Source organism: Nomascus leucogenys, chromosome 19 (genome assembly GCF_006542625.1).
Source record: "Nomascus leucogenys isolate Asia chromosome 19, Asia_NLE_v1, whole genome shotgun sequence".
In the NCBI taxonomy this organism is placed as follows: Eukaryota; Metazoa; Chordata; class Mammalia; order Primates; family Hylobatidae; genus Nomascus; species Nomascus leucogenys.
Genome location: NC_044399.1, coordinates 37921990 through 37938921, shown reverse-complemented (window position 1 = coordinate 37938921; position 16932 = coordinate 37921990). Strand labels below are relative to the sequence as shown.

At 46.3% G+C, this 16932-nt stretch overlaps 2 protein-coding genes and 1 long non-coding RNA gene across 11 annotated transcripts in view; 1 reads left to right on the top strand and 2 right to left on the bottom strand.

Annotated features, from left to right (window-relative positions):
- Positions 1-200: 200 nt before the first annotated feature.
- LOC100607549 lies at positions 201-15984 on the top strand. The gene is made up of 2 exons (XR_004027084.1): positions 201-358; positions 14611-15984. It is a non-coding gene; the product is annotated as an uncharacterized LOC100607549 (long non-coding RNA).
- Positions 6335-12727, bottom strand: RSKR (ribosomal protein S6 kinase related). 6 transcript variants are annotated; one of them, XM_003277134.2, is made up of 12 exons: positions 12432-12707; positions 11785-12033; positions 11607-11690; positions 11420-11488; positions 10983-11052; positions 10627-10731; positions 10412-10452; positions 10137-10164; positions 9936-10025; positions 9762-9850; positions 9512-9622; positions 6335-9075 (listed from the first exon to the last, which is right to left on the bottom strand). In XM_003277134.2, exons 1-12 carry the CDS (start codon positions 12624-12626, stop codon positions 8854-8856), a joined length of 1353 nt encoding a protein of 450 aa, XP_003277182.2. In that variant the 5' UTR covers positions 12627-12707; the 3' UTR covers positions 6335-8853. The 6 variants fall into 6 exon arrangements, with proteins under 6 accessions (XP_003277182.2, XP_030656447.1, XP_030656450.1 ...); XM_030800587.1 differs by having other exon boundaries at positions 11785-12030; XM_030800590.1 differs by lacking the exon at positions 10627-10731.
- KIAA0100 (KIAA0100 ortholog) overlaps positions 12790-16932 on the bottom strand; it is a 30887-nt gene continuing 26744 nt past the window's right edge. For 2 of the 4 annotated variants that reach the window (XM_030800580.1, XM_030800582.1), the window contains 7 exons: positions 15558-15644; positions 15215-15325; positions 14944-15079; positions 14705-14835; positions 14422-14523; positions 13995-14129; positions 12790-13583 (listed from right to left, as the gene is read on the bottom strand). In XM_030800580.1, coding sequence (XP_030656440.1) covers positions 13401-13583; positions 13995-14129; positions 14422-14523; positions 14705-14835; positions 14944-15079; positions 15215-15325; positions 15558-15644 — 885 coding nt within the window. In that variant the 3' untranslated portion in view covers positions 12790-13400. The remainder of the gene's footprint in view (positions 13584-13994; positions 14130-14421; positions 14524-14704; positions 14836-14943; positions 15080-15214; positions 15326-15557; positions 15645-16932) is intronic. The other 2 variants (XM_030800578.1, XM_030800579.1) reach the window with 2 other exon arrangements.

Sequence of the window (16932 nt, the reverse complement as noted above, 5' to 3'; positions counted from 1 at the left end):
CTGGGCTGTAACGTCTCCAGAGTTTCTGGGCTTTTCCTGGGACTTGCTCAGGCCGGCTACCAGTTTACTGGGCTAACCCCTACACGTATTGAACATTGAGTGTGTGCCTGGCGCTGTGCCGAATGCCGTGTAGTAGCTCATTTAATGCGCATAAGGACCTACGTAGTGAGAAATACTATAAATATCCCCATTTGTGACAGGAAGGAGCTGAGTCAGACAGACCGTGTGTAATCTGCTCAGCGTCACACAGATAGTAAACGGCACAGCCGCCCTTCCTCCCCGCCCCGCCAGCTCCTGCCTTCTGCTGTCTCGGATCTCCTATGCACGGGAAACCTGTTGAAGGTAGGACAGCCGAAAGGTAAGTATTCAGAGTGAGCCGTTTGCGAAGGTGTGTCTGCTTTGCACACTCACGGCGCACTGTTTACACTCTGCAAGTCTTAATACATTGGGGGAAAGCAGCAGTCCGAAGAGGAGGAACTATGATGTTATAAACTGCAGCGTCCTCAGGGACGGGCTCCTCTAAGCACTGTGTTGTCCAATACGTTAGCCCTAGCCATAGTGGCTTTTGAGCACTTCAGATGTGACTAGTCCCAGTGGGAATGTGCTATAAATGTAAAACACTGTACAAACTGGATTTCAAACACGTCGTGTGAAAAAAAGAATGCAAAATATCACCAGGTGCGGTGGCTCATGCCTGTAATCCCAGCACGGAGGAGACAGAGGCAGGAGGATCCTTTAAGCCCAGGAGTTCAAGACCTCCCTAGGCAATATAGTGAGACCTATGTCTACAAAAAAAAAAAAAAAAATTTAGGCCGGGCACAGTGGCTCACGCCTATAATCCCACACTTCGGGAGGCCGAGACAGGCGGATCACCTGAGGTCAGGAGTTCGAGACCAGTCTGCCCAACACGGCGAAACCCCGTTTCTACTAAAAATACAAAAATTAGCCAGGTGTGGTGGCACACGCCTGTAATCCCAGCTACTTGGAAGGCCGAGGCAGGAAGAATCACTTGAACCTGGGAGGCAGAGGTTGCAGTAAGCTGAAATGGCACCACTACACTCCAGCCTGGGTGACAGGGCTAGACTCTGTCTCAAAAAAAAAAAAGTTAAGCCAGGGGTGGCAGGGGTGGGGGCACACACCTATAATCCCAGCTTGGGAGGATCGCTTGAACCTAGCTCAAGGCTGCTGTGAGCTATGATCATCCCACTGCACTCTAGCCTGGGCAACAAAGCAAGACCCTGTCTCAAAAAAAAAAAAAAAAAAAATATATATATATATATATATATATATATATATATATCTTTTAAATACTGTTTACATATCGAAATATTTTAGGAATATTGGGTTAAATAAAATACATTAAAATTAATTTTTTTTTTTTGAGACAGGGTCTTGCTTTATCACCCAGGCAGGAGTGCAGTGGTGCAATCATGGCTCACTGCAGCCTTGATTTCAAGCAATCCTCCTGCCTCAGCTTCCTGAGTAGCTGGGACTACCGGCATGTGCCACCACGCCTGGCTAATTTTTTATAAAGACAGTCTCTTGCCATATTGCCCAGGCTGGTATTGAATTCCTAGGCTCAAGCGATCCTCCCATCTCAGCCTCCCAAAGTGTTAGGAGTACAGTCATGAACCACCCCACCCAGCCTTTTAAACTTTTTTTTTTAATCTTTTTTTTTTTTTTTTGAAACATGGTCTGGCGCTGTTGCCCAGGCTGGAGTGCAGTGGCACGATCTCACCTCCCTGCAACCTCCACCTCCTAGGCTCAAGCAATCCTCCTGCCTCAGCCTCCCAAGGAGCTGGGATTACAGGAGTGTGCCACCACACCTGGCTAATTTTTGTATTTTTAGTAGAGACGGGGTTTCACCATGTTAGCCAGGCCAGACTTGAACTCCTGAGCTCAGGAGATCCACCCGCCTCAGCCTCCCAAAGTGCTGGGATTACAGACATGAGCCACTCTACCTGGCCCCTCTTTTTACTTTTTGAATGTGGATACTAGCAAATTAAAAATTACTTATGTGGGCCGGGCACAGTGGTTTGGCTGATCTTGGCTCACTGAAACCTCTGCCTCCCAGGCTTAAGTGATCCTCCCACCTCAGCCTCTTCAGTAGCTGAGACCATAGGTGCATGCCACCATGCCCAGCTAACTTTTTGTGTTTTTGGTAGAGACAGGGTTTCACCATGTTGCCCAAGCTGGTCTCCAACTCCTGAGCTCAAGCTGCCTGCCCGCCTCGGCCTCTGAAAGTGCTGGGATTACAGACATGAGCCACTGCACCTGGCCTATTTAATTTTTTTAAAAAAAGCTTTGACAAGATTTCTACATTGAAGACTCTATCAAACAAGTAACCAATACATTGAGATTACTAATTTATTACATCAATGAGCAAGTGAACAAATGAACAGATTAATATGTAATAAAGTAACTTAGGTTAGAGGTAAGAAATAATGAGTAGAGCTACAAAGATACTTTTCTAGAGGAGTATAGGATTGGTGTTGACTAATCTTAAATTCTTATAAAAGATAATATGAAATATAGAATTAAATATCCATTATTACAAGTAAAGTCTACCGGATTTCTTTTTTTTTTGAGACAGTCTCGCCTCGCTTTGTCACCCAGGCTGGGATTAAAGGCACATGCCACCACACCTGGCTAATTTTTATATTTCTTTAGTAGAAACAGGGTTTTACCACATTGGCCAGGCTGGTCTCAAACTCCTGACCTCAAGTAATCCACCTGCCTTGGCCTCCCAAAGTGCTGGGATTAAAGGCGTGGGCCACCACACCTGACCTCTTTCTTTTTTTGAAGCAAGGTCTCTGTCACCCAACCTGGAGTGCAGTGGCATGATCACAACTGTTTCAATTGGCAATAATCAGTAATAATTGTGCCTCAGATAAACCTTATTGGCTATGATACTGCCACTGCCCAAAGCTGATTATAGGTCACTGTAGCCTCGACCTCCTGGGCTCAAGTAATCCTCCTCAGCCTCCCAAAGTGTAGGGATTATAGGCATGAGCCACTGCACCTGGTCCTGATTTCTTTTAGATTAAAAAAAAAAATCAGAGCATATAAACTTAAAAGATTGTTTCAGATTGTATATTGAAAAAAAATGAAAAAAAAAAACTTTTTTTTTTTTTTTTTTTGAGACAGTCTCACTCTGTCACCCAGGCTGGAGTGCAGTGGCACAATCTCGGCTCACTTCAACCTCTGCCTCCCGGGCCCAAGCTATTCTTGGGCCTCAGCCTCCTGAGTACTGGGATTACAGGAACACACCATCATGCCCAGCTAATTTTTATATTTTTAGTAGAGACAGGGTTTCACCATGTTGGCCAGGGTGGTCTCAAACTCTTGGCCTCAAGTGATCCACCCACCTTGGCCTCCCAAAGTGCTGGGATTACAGGCATGAGCCACCGCGCCGGGCCTAAGGGAATTTTTTTTTTTTCTTTTTGAGACAGACTCTCACTGTCACCCAGGCTGCTGGAGTGCAATGGTGTGGTCTCGGCTCACTGCAACCTCTGCCTCCCAGGTTTAAGCGATTCTCCCACCTCCACCTCCCTGGGGCTACAGGCACGTGCCACCACACCTGGCTAATTTTTGTATTTTTAGTAGAGACGGAGTTTCACTATGTTGGCCAGGCTGGTCTTCATCTCCTGACCTTGTGATCCGCCCACTTCGGCCTCCCAAAGTGCTAGGATTTACAGGAATGAGCCACTGCACCAGGCCGGGAATTTTTTTTTTTAATTTTAATTTTTAATTTTTGTGGGTATATAGGTGTATATATTAAGTGAATTTCATGTGAATATGTAAAAGGTATAAGTCAGTGACTCTGAATGGAGGTGGAGGGAAGAGGAGGAGAGAATGCCTTCCAGAGATAATCACATAAGAACTGGATGAAAGAGTCAGTGCTTTTTCAAATTATAAAAATTATACTTTCTGAAACTTTTTTTTTTTTTTTTGAGATGGAGTTTCACTCTTGTTGCCCAGGCTGCTGGAGTACAATGGCGTGATCTTGGCTCACTGCAACCTCTGCCTCCTGGGTTCAAGCAGTTCTGCTGCCTCAGCTTCCCGAGTAGCTGGGATTACAGGCATGAGCCATCACGCCCAGCTAATTTTGTATTTTTAGTAAAGAAAGGGTTTCTCCATGTTGGTCAGGATGGTCTCGATCTCTTGACCTCGTGATCCACCCGCCTTGGCCCCCCAAAGTGCTGGGATTATAGGTGTGAGCCACCGCGCATGGCCTTTTTTTTTTTTTTTGAGACGGAGTCTCCGCCTGTCGCCAGGCTGGAGTGCGGTGGCGCAAGCTCAGCTCACTGCAACCTCCGCCTCCCAGGTTCAAGTGATTCTCCTGCCTCAGCCTCCCAAGTAGCTGGGACTCCAGGTGCCCACCACCACGCCTGGCTAATTTTTTGTATTTTTAGTAGAGACGGGGTTTCACCATGTTGGCCAGGGTGGTCTCAATCTCTTGACCTTGTGATCCACCCACCTTGGCCTCCCAAAGTGCTGGGCTTACGGCGGTGAGCCACTGCGCCTGGCCCTCTTCTTTTCTCTCTCTTAGTCACCCAGACTGGAGTGCAGTGGCCAAATCATAGCTTCAGGTTATGATCATAACCTGGAGCTTCTGAGCTCGAGCAATCCTCCCACCTCGGCCTCCTGAGTAGCTGGGTGGTACAGGACCACCACACCTGACTAATTTTTAATATTTGTATTCAGACGAGGTCTCACTGTGTTGCCGAAGCTGTCCTGGAAGTCCTGGACTGAAGTGATCCTCCCACCTCGGCCTCCCAAAGTGCTGGGATTACAGGTGTGAGCCACCATGACCAGCCAAAACCTTGATTTTTCTGTCACCCCCTCCACTGCATCCTGAGAATCACTGCTGTAGTAGACTACTGAAGACAGTATGTTGAAAATGTTCTCATTTGGCAAGAAGTAATTCAAACTACATTCACGTGATTATGATCTCGAAACTAGTATGACCTAGGAAAGAGACCCTAGTAACATTATGTTAACCATTTCTTAAGGACCTTAAACCCTAGTGACATTATGTTAACCATTTCTTAAGGACCTCAGCCCATTGTGCTGCTGTGACCACAAAAGCCATATAATGTTGGGTGACCTGAACATTAACACAGTATTATAAAATCCTCTGCATCTGCACTTTGAAAAAGTATCACAGGGCTGGGAGCAGTGGCTCACGCCTGTAATCCCAGCACTTTGGAAGGCCAAGACGAGTGAATTACCTGAGGTCAGGAGTTTGAGACTGGCCTGGTCAACATGGTGACACCCCATGTCTACTAAAAATACAAAAATTAGCTGGGCGTGGTGGCGGGCGCCTGTAATCCCAGCTACTTGGGAGGCTGAGACAGGAGAATCGTTTGAACCTGGGAGGTGGAGGTTACAGTGAGCTGAGATCGTACCATTGTACTCCAGTCTGGGTGACAAATTTTACTCCAGTCTGGGTGACAAGAGCAAAACTCGGTCTCAAAAAAAAAAAAAAAGAAAGAAAAGGCATCACAGGCCAGGCACGGTGACTCACGCCTATAATCCTAGTACTTTGAGAGGCCAAAGCAGGCGGATCACTAGAGCCCAGGAGTTCAAGATCAGCCTGGACTACATGGCAAAATGCCATCTCTTAAAGAAAAGGAAAGGGGAGGGGGAAAGAAAAGAAAAGAAAGGATATGAATAAATTGCCTTATTTATATAGATAAATAAATAAATTTCAGCATCACAGACATCTGAACCCATACCCCACAATTAAGAACCAGTGGTTATTTTACCCTCATTTTATACACCAGGAAACTAAGATCCAGAGAGGTTAAAATGACTTATTAAAGATGATGAGAGCCTGGGCGTGGTGGCTCACTCCTGTAATCTCAGCACTTTGGGAGGCCAAGGCTGGTGGATCATCTGAGGTCAGGAGTTCCACACCAGCCTGGCCAACATGGCGAAACCCCATCTCTACTCAAAATACAAAAATTAGCCGGGCATGGTGGCATGCACCTGTAATCCCAGCTACCCAGGAGGCTGAGGCAGGAGAATTGCTGGAACCCGGGAGGCAGAGGCTACAGTGAGCCGAGATTGCGCCACTGCACTCCAACCTGGGCAACAGAGCAAGACTCCATCCCCACCAAAAAGAAAAAAAAAAAGACGATGAGATAGTTATTGGTGGATCTAGGCATCAGATCTCCTAAAGTCCAATCGAATGCTCTTAACTACTATTTTGGAAACCATTAATTCCTATTTTCAGTATTCAGAGCTTTCATCCAGTGTGCAGTTCTGGTCATCACAATTTTAAAAAAGTAATAAAAGTGTCTAAAGAGAAACAAATGAGATAAAAGGATAAAGGATACATTGCCTTATTTATTTATATCCCAACCTTATTACAAAAAGCCTTACAAGATGCAGATATTATAGTAATATAAAAGGATTAAAACTTAGAAAAATGAGAATAAGGAAAATAAAAGTAGAAAAGGAAGACAGAACCAAGAACATGACTAGCATACAAAATACATAAACACTTGCTGAAGGTAGACCACAAATTGGGCTCTAAATGGTCTAGTATCAGTACAAACAGAAAAATACAATCAGTTGAATATTTAGTGTCCTTAAGGTAAAAACCAAACAGCAATTCAGGAAAAGCATAACTGGGTCCAGAGAAAATTTCTCCCATGCATTCTTAAATAGAACATTATGAACTGTTATGATAAACACCCTTTACAGTATCCACAGCAATTAAATTTATTTTATTTTTTTCCTGAGACAGGATCTCACTCTGTTGCTCAGGCTGGATGCAGTGGCACGATCTTCACTCATTGCAACCTCCATCTCCTGGGTTCAAGCAATTCTTCCCCCTCAGCCTCCTGAGTAGCTGGGACTACAGTGTGCGCCATCATGACCGGCTAATTTTTGTATTTTTTTTGGGAGAGACGGGGTTTCACCATGTTGGCCAAGCTGGTCTCGAACTCCTGACCTCAGGTGATCCGCCCACCTCAGCCTCCCGAAGTGCTGGGATTACAAGTGTGAGCCACCACACCCGGTGAGCAATTAAATCTCATAGAGATTTTCATATGGATTACCAAAATCCAATTCAGAAAAAGCAATTCTGCAGAGGCCAATAAAATGCCAGCTATGCATGGGGAAATCTGGCTTAATCTAGAGACAGAATTAATAAATAGAACTACAGAGTACTCTCCAGACTGTCTTTTGTCTAGAGAGATTAGATGTAACTGAATAATATGGTCTAGATTAAAAACTTTCCCTTCAAGTCTCAGGACAAAAATGAAAATTGTGAGAAGTTAGTTTAAGAAAAGTGAAAAGAAGTCATAAAGGCCAAAACTGTATACAAATTTAAGGTCCAGATGATTTTTCTTACTAAAGGAAAAGGTTATTGAGATATGTCTCTAACCTTAAATCTTTTTTTTTTTTTTTTTTTTTTTTTTTTTTTTTTTTTTTTTTTTTTTTTTGAGACAGAGTCTACCTCTGTCACCCAGGAGTGCAATGGCACAATCTCGGCTCACTGCAACCTTGGCCTTCAGGGTTCAAGCAGTTCTCCTGCTTCAGCCTTCCGAGTAGCTGGGACTACAGGTGCGCAACACCATGCCCAGCTAATTTTTGTATTTTTTAGTAGAGACAAGGTTTCACCATGTTGGTCATGCTGGTCTCGAACTCTTGACCTCAACTGATCTGCCCACCTTGGCCTCCCAAATAACCTTAAATCTTAAGGTTGATGCATGCCTCTTAATCTCTTGGTTTGCCCATCAGAAACTGAATCATGGGCTGACTAGGAGAAATTATCAGCTTAAAAATCCTATGCTTTTCAAAGAGGTTTTATTTTGGATAACTGTTCCAATTATAGACCTAGAGAAGACATTTAACCCACCCATGTTTCAGTTTCTATTTTCGTCCTCACTAGATTATTTTATTCACTTTTCAATTTTTAAAAATTAGATTTATTGCAGACTGGCCTCAAGCTCCCAGACTATATTTTTAAGCTGCATTATTTAGGGATTGAAATGCCAGCTTTTGAGACTTTTGAAAAATTCACAGGCTGGGTGTGGAGGCTCACGCCTGTGAAGGTTGCAGTGAGCTCAGATCATGCCACTGCACTCCAACCTGGGTGACAAGAGTGAGACCCTATCTCAAAAACAAAAAAAAGGGCCTGGTGCAGTGGCTCACACCTGTAATTCCAGCACTTTGGAAGGCCGAGGCAGGCTGATCACTTGAGGTCAGGAGTTTGAGACCAGCCTGGCCAACATGGTGAAACCTTGTCTCTACTAAAAAATACAAAAATTAGCTGGGCATAATAGTGTGCATCTGTAATCTCAGCTACTCGGGAGGCTGAGGCATGAAAATCACTTGAACCCAGGAGGAGGAGGTTGCAGTGAGCTGAGATCGCGCCACTGCACTCCAGCCTGGGCAACAGAGTAAGACTCTGTCTCAAAAAAAAAAAAAAATTCATATTGCTTCTGACAAGCCTATTAAACACATCAATAGCAGCCTGGGAACCCATGAAGTAGTATTATTGCTCAGGAAAGGAAACATGGCAGAGAAACAAGCAGAAGCAGCTCTGGCTGACAGCCTGAGGGTAAGAGCACTGGAGAAGTAAAGAAAAGGAAAAGGTCACCACCCTGATCTGACATGTTGAATTGAGAGGTAGGTTGTATGATAGGGAAGGTATAGCAGCTGTGGCTGCCAGTAGCAGAATGTCCAAGGTTGGAACTCTGGTCTAAAGCCTAGGAGAACAGAACGTTAAGAGGCTACAAAATAAAAACAAACTAGATTATCAAGGTGGTCATACTGAGTGGGCAGGGATGGAGATCTTCAGGCTCCCAGCTGGGTCCCAATTTACAGTAGAGAGGCTCAAGCAGGGATAGGGTAGAACAAGAAGGACTCCAGATCACAGTCAAAGTCGTCGAAGGGCATGGTCTCCGCTGAACTGGGCTGGGTAGCTTGTGTCTCCATGACAAAGTTCACTGGCTGCTTCTGTAGGAGCTCTGGGTCGAAGGCCACACCCCGAAAGAAAGGGTGGACCTGGAAGTGATGCAGATAACGTAGACGATGGAGGGGGTTCTGGCATAAGAGCTGAGGGAAAATAGAGCATGAAGGATGAGTGACTAGGACAGGAAAGGCCTGAACAGAAAGGATGGGAAAGAAGTTGTTCATGGAGCTGTGGAGGGTAGGAATAAGAACCCTGAAGAGTAGATGATTTGTAAAAGAGGGAGAAATAGAGGCTAATTTGGGGCAAAGGTGGGAATAAGGAGCTGTGCTTGTGAGTTTTCAGATGAGTGTACAGTGTTCCACTCTCTCAGAAGGGACCTCTCTGTTCTAGATGGGGAGATTTGGGGGACCAGGAACTTAGAAATGTGACTCAGTACAGCTTAGACGGCAAGTAGTTAGGTAGTTAAGTTGGAGCCCCCCCAAAAAAATTGATGAGAGGAATGGGGAAAAATCACTTTAATGAAGGCAGGAGAGCATGAATGGTTTGGTAGCAAAGAAGGAAAGCAGTGCTCATCCTTACCTCATGGAGCAGGAGTGAGAGGCCCTGGTTAAGAGAAGCTGGGATCTCAGAGTCACTGTGGGTCACACTTGCCAACATAGCCACATGATCTCTCTCTGCAGCCACTGGAAACTGAGTTAAGAGATAGGGAGTGGAGGTGGGGGCAGGGGTTCATTCCTTAGTAGGAATACGGCAAGATTTCCTAAGGTCTTCCTTCTTCCCACCACAAGGCAAAGCTCTTCTCTGCCCAGAACTACTACTATTCTCTCACCTTTCCAGTCGCCAGAGAGAAAAGCAAGACACCCAGGGACCACCAATCAGCAGCATGGTTGTAAGGTCCTCCACTTAGGACCTCTGGGGCTACAGATTTCAAAGATACTCGTCACTGACATCCTTTAGCTATCCTCCTGCCCAATGCTTACCCATCAGCTTTAACCTCTCTCACCCATGTACTGAAGAGTGCCACAGATAGTGTAGGCTCGAGCTCCCTGGGGCACGTGGCGGGACAGACCAAAGTCTGTCAGTTTCAGATGGCCTATGAAAGAAGGTAAGACAACTGCACCACTGTTCCACCCCTCATCAGCCATGATTTATTCCCAAACCAAAGTACCTCTCATCCTGGGGCTAAGGAAGGAAAAAGACTTACCTCGTTCATCTAGAAGAATATTCTCCATCTGAAAGATCACAGGTGAGAAGTAATTCTTCCTCTTCCTTTCAACTCTCTTTCATCATGTATACACCCCAGCTGAAGGTGATGCCTTACTCAGCACTCAAATCTAAACTCAGAGAGCCCTTGCCCAAATCCTTGGCACCCATGGGGGCCCCAATGTCTACAGTTCTCAGCTCCCTAACTTCTTGGACTTGTTGGGACTTCTTATTGAGACTCTTTCTCAGATAAAGGGAAAAAGCACTTAACTCTACCTTCACGTCTCGATGCATGATGCCCAAGTCATGGAGATAACCTGTGGATAACAAGTATGGCGCATGCTGCAGCTTTTCTGTCCTTTCCAGTTTCCCTAGTAGCCCTCATCCCATCCCTATCCTATTCTTTGACCTCCATTATTATTTATTCTTTACTCTCCTTGTTCCCAACTTAAATCTTCCCTCCCCATTTCCTTTACCACTGTTTCACTTACACAGTACCAGGACCAATTCGGCAGCAAAGAGACGGATGGAAGCCTCAGGAAAGCAGCCAACAGCCGACCAAAGGGAGTACAGATCTGTGCTGCAGTAGCTACACACTGCAAAGCCAGTGTGGAGCTACATACATTGCCAGAAGTCTAGGCAATGTTTGGGAGCTGCAATGCCTGGGCTCAAGGCATTGTAGGCCTCCTGCCCAAACTGATACCACCTGCTGTTCCCCTCCCTTTGTGACAGAGAGGTGCCATGAGAAGGGGGACAGAGCAAAGGCAGAACAAGCCAAAGAGGTAATCTCAGGTGGGGAATATGGTACAAAGACCCTGGGGGATGAGGAGAGAGTCCAGTCACTCACTAATGAAAAGGTGCCGTTTTCCCTGCCAGCTGTCCCCCAAGCTGTGTACAAAGGGATGGTTGATCTGTCGCTAGGGACAAATAAAACAGGAAGTTAGGGAGGAACAGGGTCATTGAGAATAAAGGCAGCTGAGAAATCAGGTTTTACCCAGATGTGCAGAGGGGGAACTCAGAGGAACTCAATATTTGGAACTATCTGGTAATCCTAGAACCAGCAAATACTAAGGAATACACTGGGACATGCTTAAGAGATTTCCCTGGTAGGACATGGGAAAACTGTGTTGAGAGCTGATACTTTTCCCAGGATCTACTTTAGTGTTAAACTAGGCTGAAGCAGATAGAGGAGGCAGAACCAGGAAAAGAAGGTGGGCAAGAAAGTTACTTTCCCTACCTGTGCCCTAGCTCTTCCCACAATCCTTTCCAGCACTCTGTGCATACCTGGATGCTAACCTCCTCTTTGCACTGCCTCACGATGTCCCTCTGTAGGACCTTTACCTTGGGCACCACCTATAAAAGGAGAGTAGTGATGGCTCATAGAGGATAGTGCTATTGAATTGTTTATTCCTCCCAACTTCTCTGGAATCAAGATTGGAAACAGAAACTAATGTGGTACCTACGCCCCTACCTTCACTGCAAATACAGCTTTCTGGGTGCAATCTAGCACCTTGAGGACAGTTCCAAAGGAGCCTTTAGCCACAAGGCCTAAAATCTGTACAGAGAAATGGAGAACAGGCCAGTTGAGACTGGTCATTTCTAACTTCTCCCAAGGACTGAGACCCCACTCAGAGATTCCACTGACTTACCTTCAGCTGTGGCTGTCCCCTAATGGGCCTAATGGGAAACTCTGGTAGAAAGAGGTTGATGAACTGAGGCACTGGCCACTCTGGCAGAGGCTTCTCTACCAGTAGTGGGGCTGGCTTTAGGGACTCCCGGTGCAGAGAGTGATGCCCCCGTAGTTCCCAGAGTTCTTCCAGATCTGACCTGATGGTTCCCACACCTGACCAGAGGCTCTTCCAGCCTCGGGCCCAGGGGCCCCGGATGTTGCCACCCTGCTGAGAACCAAGGGAGCCACTCTAAACTTTCTGCTCCTGAGGCATAGCAGGTTCCACCCATCTTACTAGGCACTCCCTCCACTTAAGTCTCAACCCCTAGAGGTACATTTTTGAGCATGAGGCAAAATTCCCATTACCCTTGCTTTGTGCTAAGCCCCGAATTTCCTGGACACAATTCAAATCCTCTAGGAAAGTAATTGTTGGACATTTTCACCATGATGCATTAAGAGTACAGCCTGCACCTCAGTACTGGGCTGTGATGCTTTCACAGTACAGCCTCCCTGCCCCACCCCCACATTGGGTAATCACTGCCATGCTCCTAACCAGGAACTTCCCAGGCCTCAAGCCCATGTCTCCCTCTCCTCCCCTCAGTAGGCTGCCAGAGCCCCACAGCCTACCTTGTGAGGGACAGCCACCCGGGTGTGTTCCCCCTGCTGGGTGTGCTGCCCCTGCCGACAGCTTACTGCTCCCATCCCCAGCCTCTGCCTCTTCTCTCTGCTAAATCTGCTGTCCCAGTTATATAAGCAATTCCTCTCCCTGATGCTGCATGACACAAGCCCCGCCTCTTCCAGTCTGCAGAAACCCATCAGCATGGGGCCAGAGTCACACTAGGACTAGAAATTTCTGTGATAAGCTTCAGGGCAGAGGAAGGAAGGGGCCACCCTCAGAGTGGCAGCTGCAGGATGTTCTGGGTTGATGAAGGAGGAATTCACAGATTGAATGCATGCACTCAACATACACACAAAAAAATGAGCATCAAATTTAAAATATCTTTTTTTTCTCTTTAAATCATTTTGCCATTCTCCAGGGTATATCCTACAGGGAAAGGTAGGGGACCCATGGCCAGCCCTGGCTCCTACTGCCAATCCTCCCAAGTGAACTTAGCACAGAGACTGGGGAGGGGTTGACCCCCACTCCAGAACACCAATACCTCTTTCATACATGGCAGTGGAGTGAGGATCAGAGGATCAGCCCCCTCCCGTTTCCTGGCACACAGGGAGGACAGTTACACTTAGAAATATAGATATAATATATTTATATATGTCTATAAAAATTTATCACACTTGATCAGGACTATCCCCCTACCCTTTCACTTGACCCCAAGGGAATAGGGTCCTGCCCTGGGCCCATTCCCTGGGTCTTGCTCTCTTGTTGCCTCTCTGGCCCTGAGCCTGATCAGCGTGAGACGGAACTCAGCATTATTGTCCACCATGCCCTGCAGTGAACAGGCCAGGAGCTGAAGGGTGATGCCTATGGGCTCTGACACCCACAATCCTGGTGGATAAAGGGAAGCCCCTCCCACCCCACAAGTCCCTGGAGCCTGAGCCAGAGTCAGATCCTGTACTGCAGCCACTCGAATCGCCAAATCATTTGCGCCTGCCAAAGATGGACTTCTTGCCAGGGTTCTTGTCGCCCACACTTAAACCAATGAGGAGCCGGGCTTTCTCCTCCTCTTCCTGCTGTTGCATGTTCAGGTCCGATTTAGTTTCTAGCTTTCCCCGGACCTCAGAGCCTGTTGCAGGCTTCAGCCTTAGCTTCTCTTTGATTACCTGGCAGATTGGAGAGGAGTATAAGAAAACGTAAATATTAGTGGGCAGGCAGAATAAATCAAAATGAACCAAGACAATATTTATTAAACACATCCAAGGCACAATGGGGCAATTCACGTACAATGGTCTCTGCTTTCAAGAAGCTTACAGTCTAATTATAACCCCTTCTAAACTTTAGGTTGTTAGCTCTCAGTTCCCTAAAATCAATGGTGATATATGAAACACTCAGTAAACACTGAATTTAATAATCTGAGTGAGGTCATGGAGAGGGTAGGCATAGAAGCCACTCACATCATGCACCTGCCCCTTCCCAAGGATATTTATTCATGGATTCTAAAACAAAAGGCTCCTGAAAAGAGGATCTGCCTGCCAGCCCCATTAGCCAAACAGCCATGAGCCCTGGCAGGATACCTGGGCAACCAGGGCTTTGCGGCTGTCCCTTTTGACAGCCATGGCAAAGTCTAGCCATGTCCATGTGTTGTTGTGGTACTCCAGACAGGGCAGCACCAGGTTAAGGTCACCCCAGTCCACACTGTTCTTCTCACCCTGTAAGAGGAGGGGGAGGGAAAAGAAAGAGGGGTGGGGAATACATCAGCTGCCATTTTGAGTCCCAGCCAGTCACTTGAGTGCAAGTCCTACAGTAGTAACCTACGGATACCGATTTCCCCTTACCTCAGCCTCGTAATGGTGCTGACTCTTGAGGGGAGCAGAGGGAACAGCAGATTTATCACCCACAGCTCAGCGTCACAAACAACCTGGCTGTCTCCCTGTATAGAATCTCTGATCTTATCTGGTTCCCTTCCCACCCTGTTCTACAAAGTGCTTGAGAGGTGCAGACCTTGTAGCTGACACACAGTGGAACCTGTGGAATCTTTATGTAGATGAAGGAGTTGTTCATGGCAGCTCGCTCTTTCATCTTGTCAATGTCATCCACAGGGTGCTAAGAAAGGCAGGCAAGGCGTGTGAGCCCTGAATCCATCAGAAGAAACTCAGGACCCCAAACATCTCCCTGTTCTTTTATCCCTAGAATGGACTCAGAGGAAACCGAAGAAATCCCAAGCCACACCAAACAGGACCTCAAGACTCTCCCATTTTTCTATCATCAGGCGCATGTTTGGTACCTCTGGTGATTTGCGAAATGATCTTCTGACCCCAGAACTCCGAGTCAAACCCTGTGCCACACCCTTCCCAGGGCCCAGCGGTACTGCATCATCTGTTGCAATCAGCTGCCGAGGCTTCACCACTGGTATTCCTATGAAAAAGCAAGTGCACCAGCTGTCATCCATCCTCATTCTGAAGTCTCAGCTGCCTTTGGGGCTGCTACCCTATTCTTCTGGGGCTCCACCATAAAAGTTCTCACCCGTAGTCACCAGTTTGGACTTATCCTCTTCATCACCAACTTCATCATCTTCCACACTTCGGCCAGGAAAGAAAAAGCCCATCATTCTATGGAAGAACTGGTGTGTCAGCTGGATGGTGAGAGGCACCACATTTACCTAAAAAGGAAAAAGATTCAAGAAGCAATTAAGCTCAGACACCATCATCAGTTTACCTACTCCTAATATCGTGTAACACACAGCTGGCTTTTGAATGTCCTTTGTTCCCAGGTCCCTAAGGGACTGCTTACTAACCTCAAAATGCTCCTTAACAGAGATACCCCCAACAGGGGGCCGAACTTTGCTGAAGAGGCGGAGAGCTAGCTGTCGCCCAGACTGGCAGGAGCTCTGGGGCCGCAGTACTACCTGTAGGATAGAGAGTAAACAAGAGCCCAACCCAATGTCCTTCCTGCCATAAAGCAACCCACAAATCCTCTGCAGAATGAGAGGAGAAGCAATGGTACTGCTAAGCTGGGCAAGCTTTCACCCTGTCAGATCACCACATTGTTTTCCATAGTGGATTTATATTGAAGGGCCGTTATAAATGCCCCGTGCTAAAAACATGCAAATGGACTAGGAATGGGGAAAAAAGACTTGCCTTATAGACAGCATTGGGGAGGAGGTTGTTCATGGTAAACCAGCCCAACTCCAGAAGATGTTCTGCTGTGTCATCAGACTTATTCACCTATAAAGACAGATTTTGTCCCATCTACTATAATAAACCTTTCTCAGAAGTCTACTAGACAATTGTTATGTATCCAGTTTCTTTTCAGGCTCTACATATGCCTAATCCCAACCTTGAGATCTCCTTCAAACTCATACAATCAACACTCTTTAATCCAGTGTGTCTCATGGGCACTATTGTCCAGGACACTAAATGCTGGTAGTACTATCTAGCCCTTGTGACATTAAAAAATGTTCTAATTCATTTCCAAACGCTCCTTATAGGAGAAAGTAATAATACTGCCTTCTTTACGTCAATGGCAGAAAAGCTGAATGTCAGTATTAGAATATTCTATTCCAAACTAGACATGACAGATTATTTGCCTCTGGGCCATACTTCTAGGGATCATCTTCTTACTCAACAAGAGAAGCATCTGATCAAACTCATCTGTATCTGTATCTTATTTTTATTTTTTTGAGACAGGGTCTCACTCTGTTGCCCAGGCTGAAGTGCAGTGACACAACCTTGGCCCACTGCAACATCCATCTCCTGTGTTCAAGCGATTCTCCTGCTTCAGCCTCCTGAGTAGCTGGGCTTACAGGCACACACCACCACACCCAATTAACTTACTTTTTTTTTTTTTTTTTTTTTTTTTTTGAGATGGAGTCTCGCTCTCTCACCAGGCTGCAGTGCAGTGGCACGATCTCAGCTCACTGCAACCTCCACCTCCCACGTTCAAATGATTCTCCTGCCTCAGCCTCTGGAGTAACTGGGACCACAGGCACATGCCACCACGCCTGGCTAATTTTTGTATTCTTAGTAGAGATGGGGTTTCACCATGTTGGCCGGGCTGGTCTTCAGCTCCTGACCTCAGGTGATGCACCTGCCTCGGCTTTCCAGAGTGCTGGGATTATAGGTGTGAGCCACCATGCCTGGCCTATCATATATGTTTTTAATTACTTATTTTCTTTTTTAGAGACAGGGTTTCACTCTGTTGCCCAGGCTGGAGTGCAGTGGTGTGACCACAGCTCACTGCAGGCTTGAACTCCAGGGCTCAAGCAATCCTCCTGCCTCAGCCTCCCAAGTAGCTGGGACCACAGGTATGCACCACGATGCCCAGCTAATTTTTAAAATTTTTGTTGAACTCTTGACTTTAAGCAATCCTCCCACCTCAGCCTCCCAAAGTTATGGGATTACAGGCAGGAACCACTACACCTGTATCATTTTTTAAAAATTATTTTATTTCTTTGTTCATTCTTACTCTCCCCCTATGGCATCAGAGCTGTATGTGTATCATTCATTATAAACA

Bases quoted from the DNA above. Each gene is read 5' to 3' on its own strand.
- RSKR (XM_003277134.2), bottom strand. From the start codon at position 12,626: ATGCTGATGGGTTTCTGCAGACTGGAAGAGGCGGGGCTTGTGTCATGC. The intron at 10,732-10,982 runs GTGAGTGACTGG...CTGGCTTTGCAG, and splicing joins AAAACGGCACCTTTTCATTA to TGTGTAGCTACTGCAGCACA. The intron at 10,026-10,136 runs GTAAGTCTTTTT...CTTCTTTCATAG, and splicing joins TATTCTTCTAGATGAACGAG to GCCATCTGAAACTGACAGAC.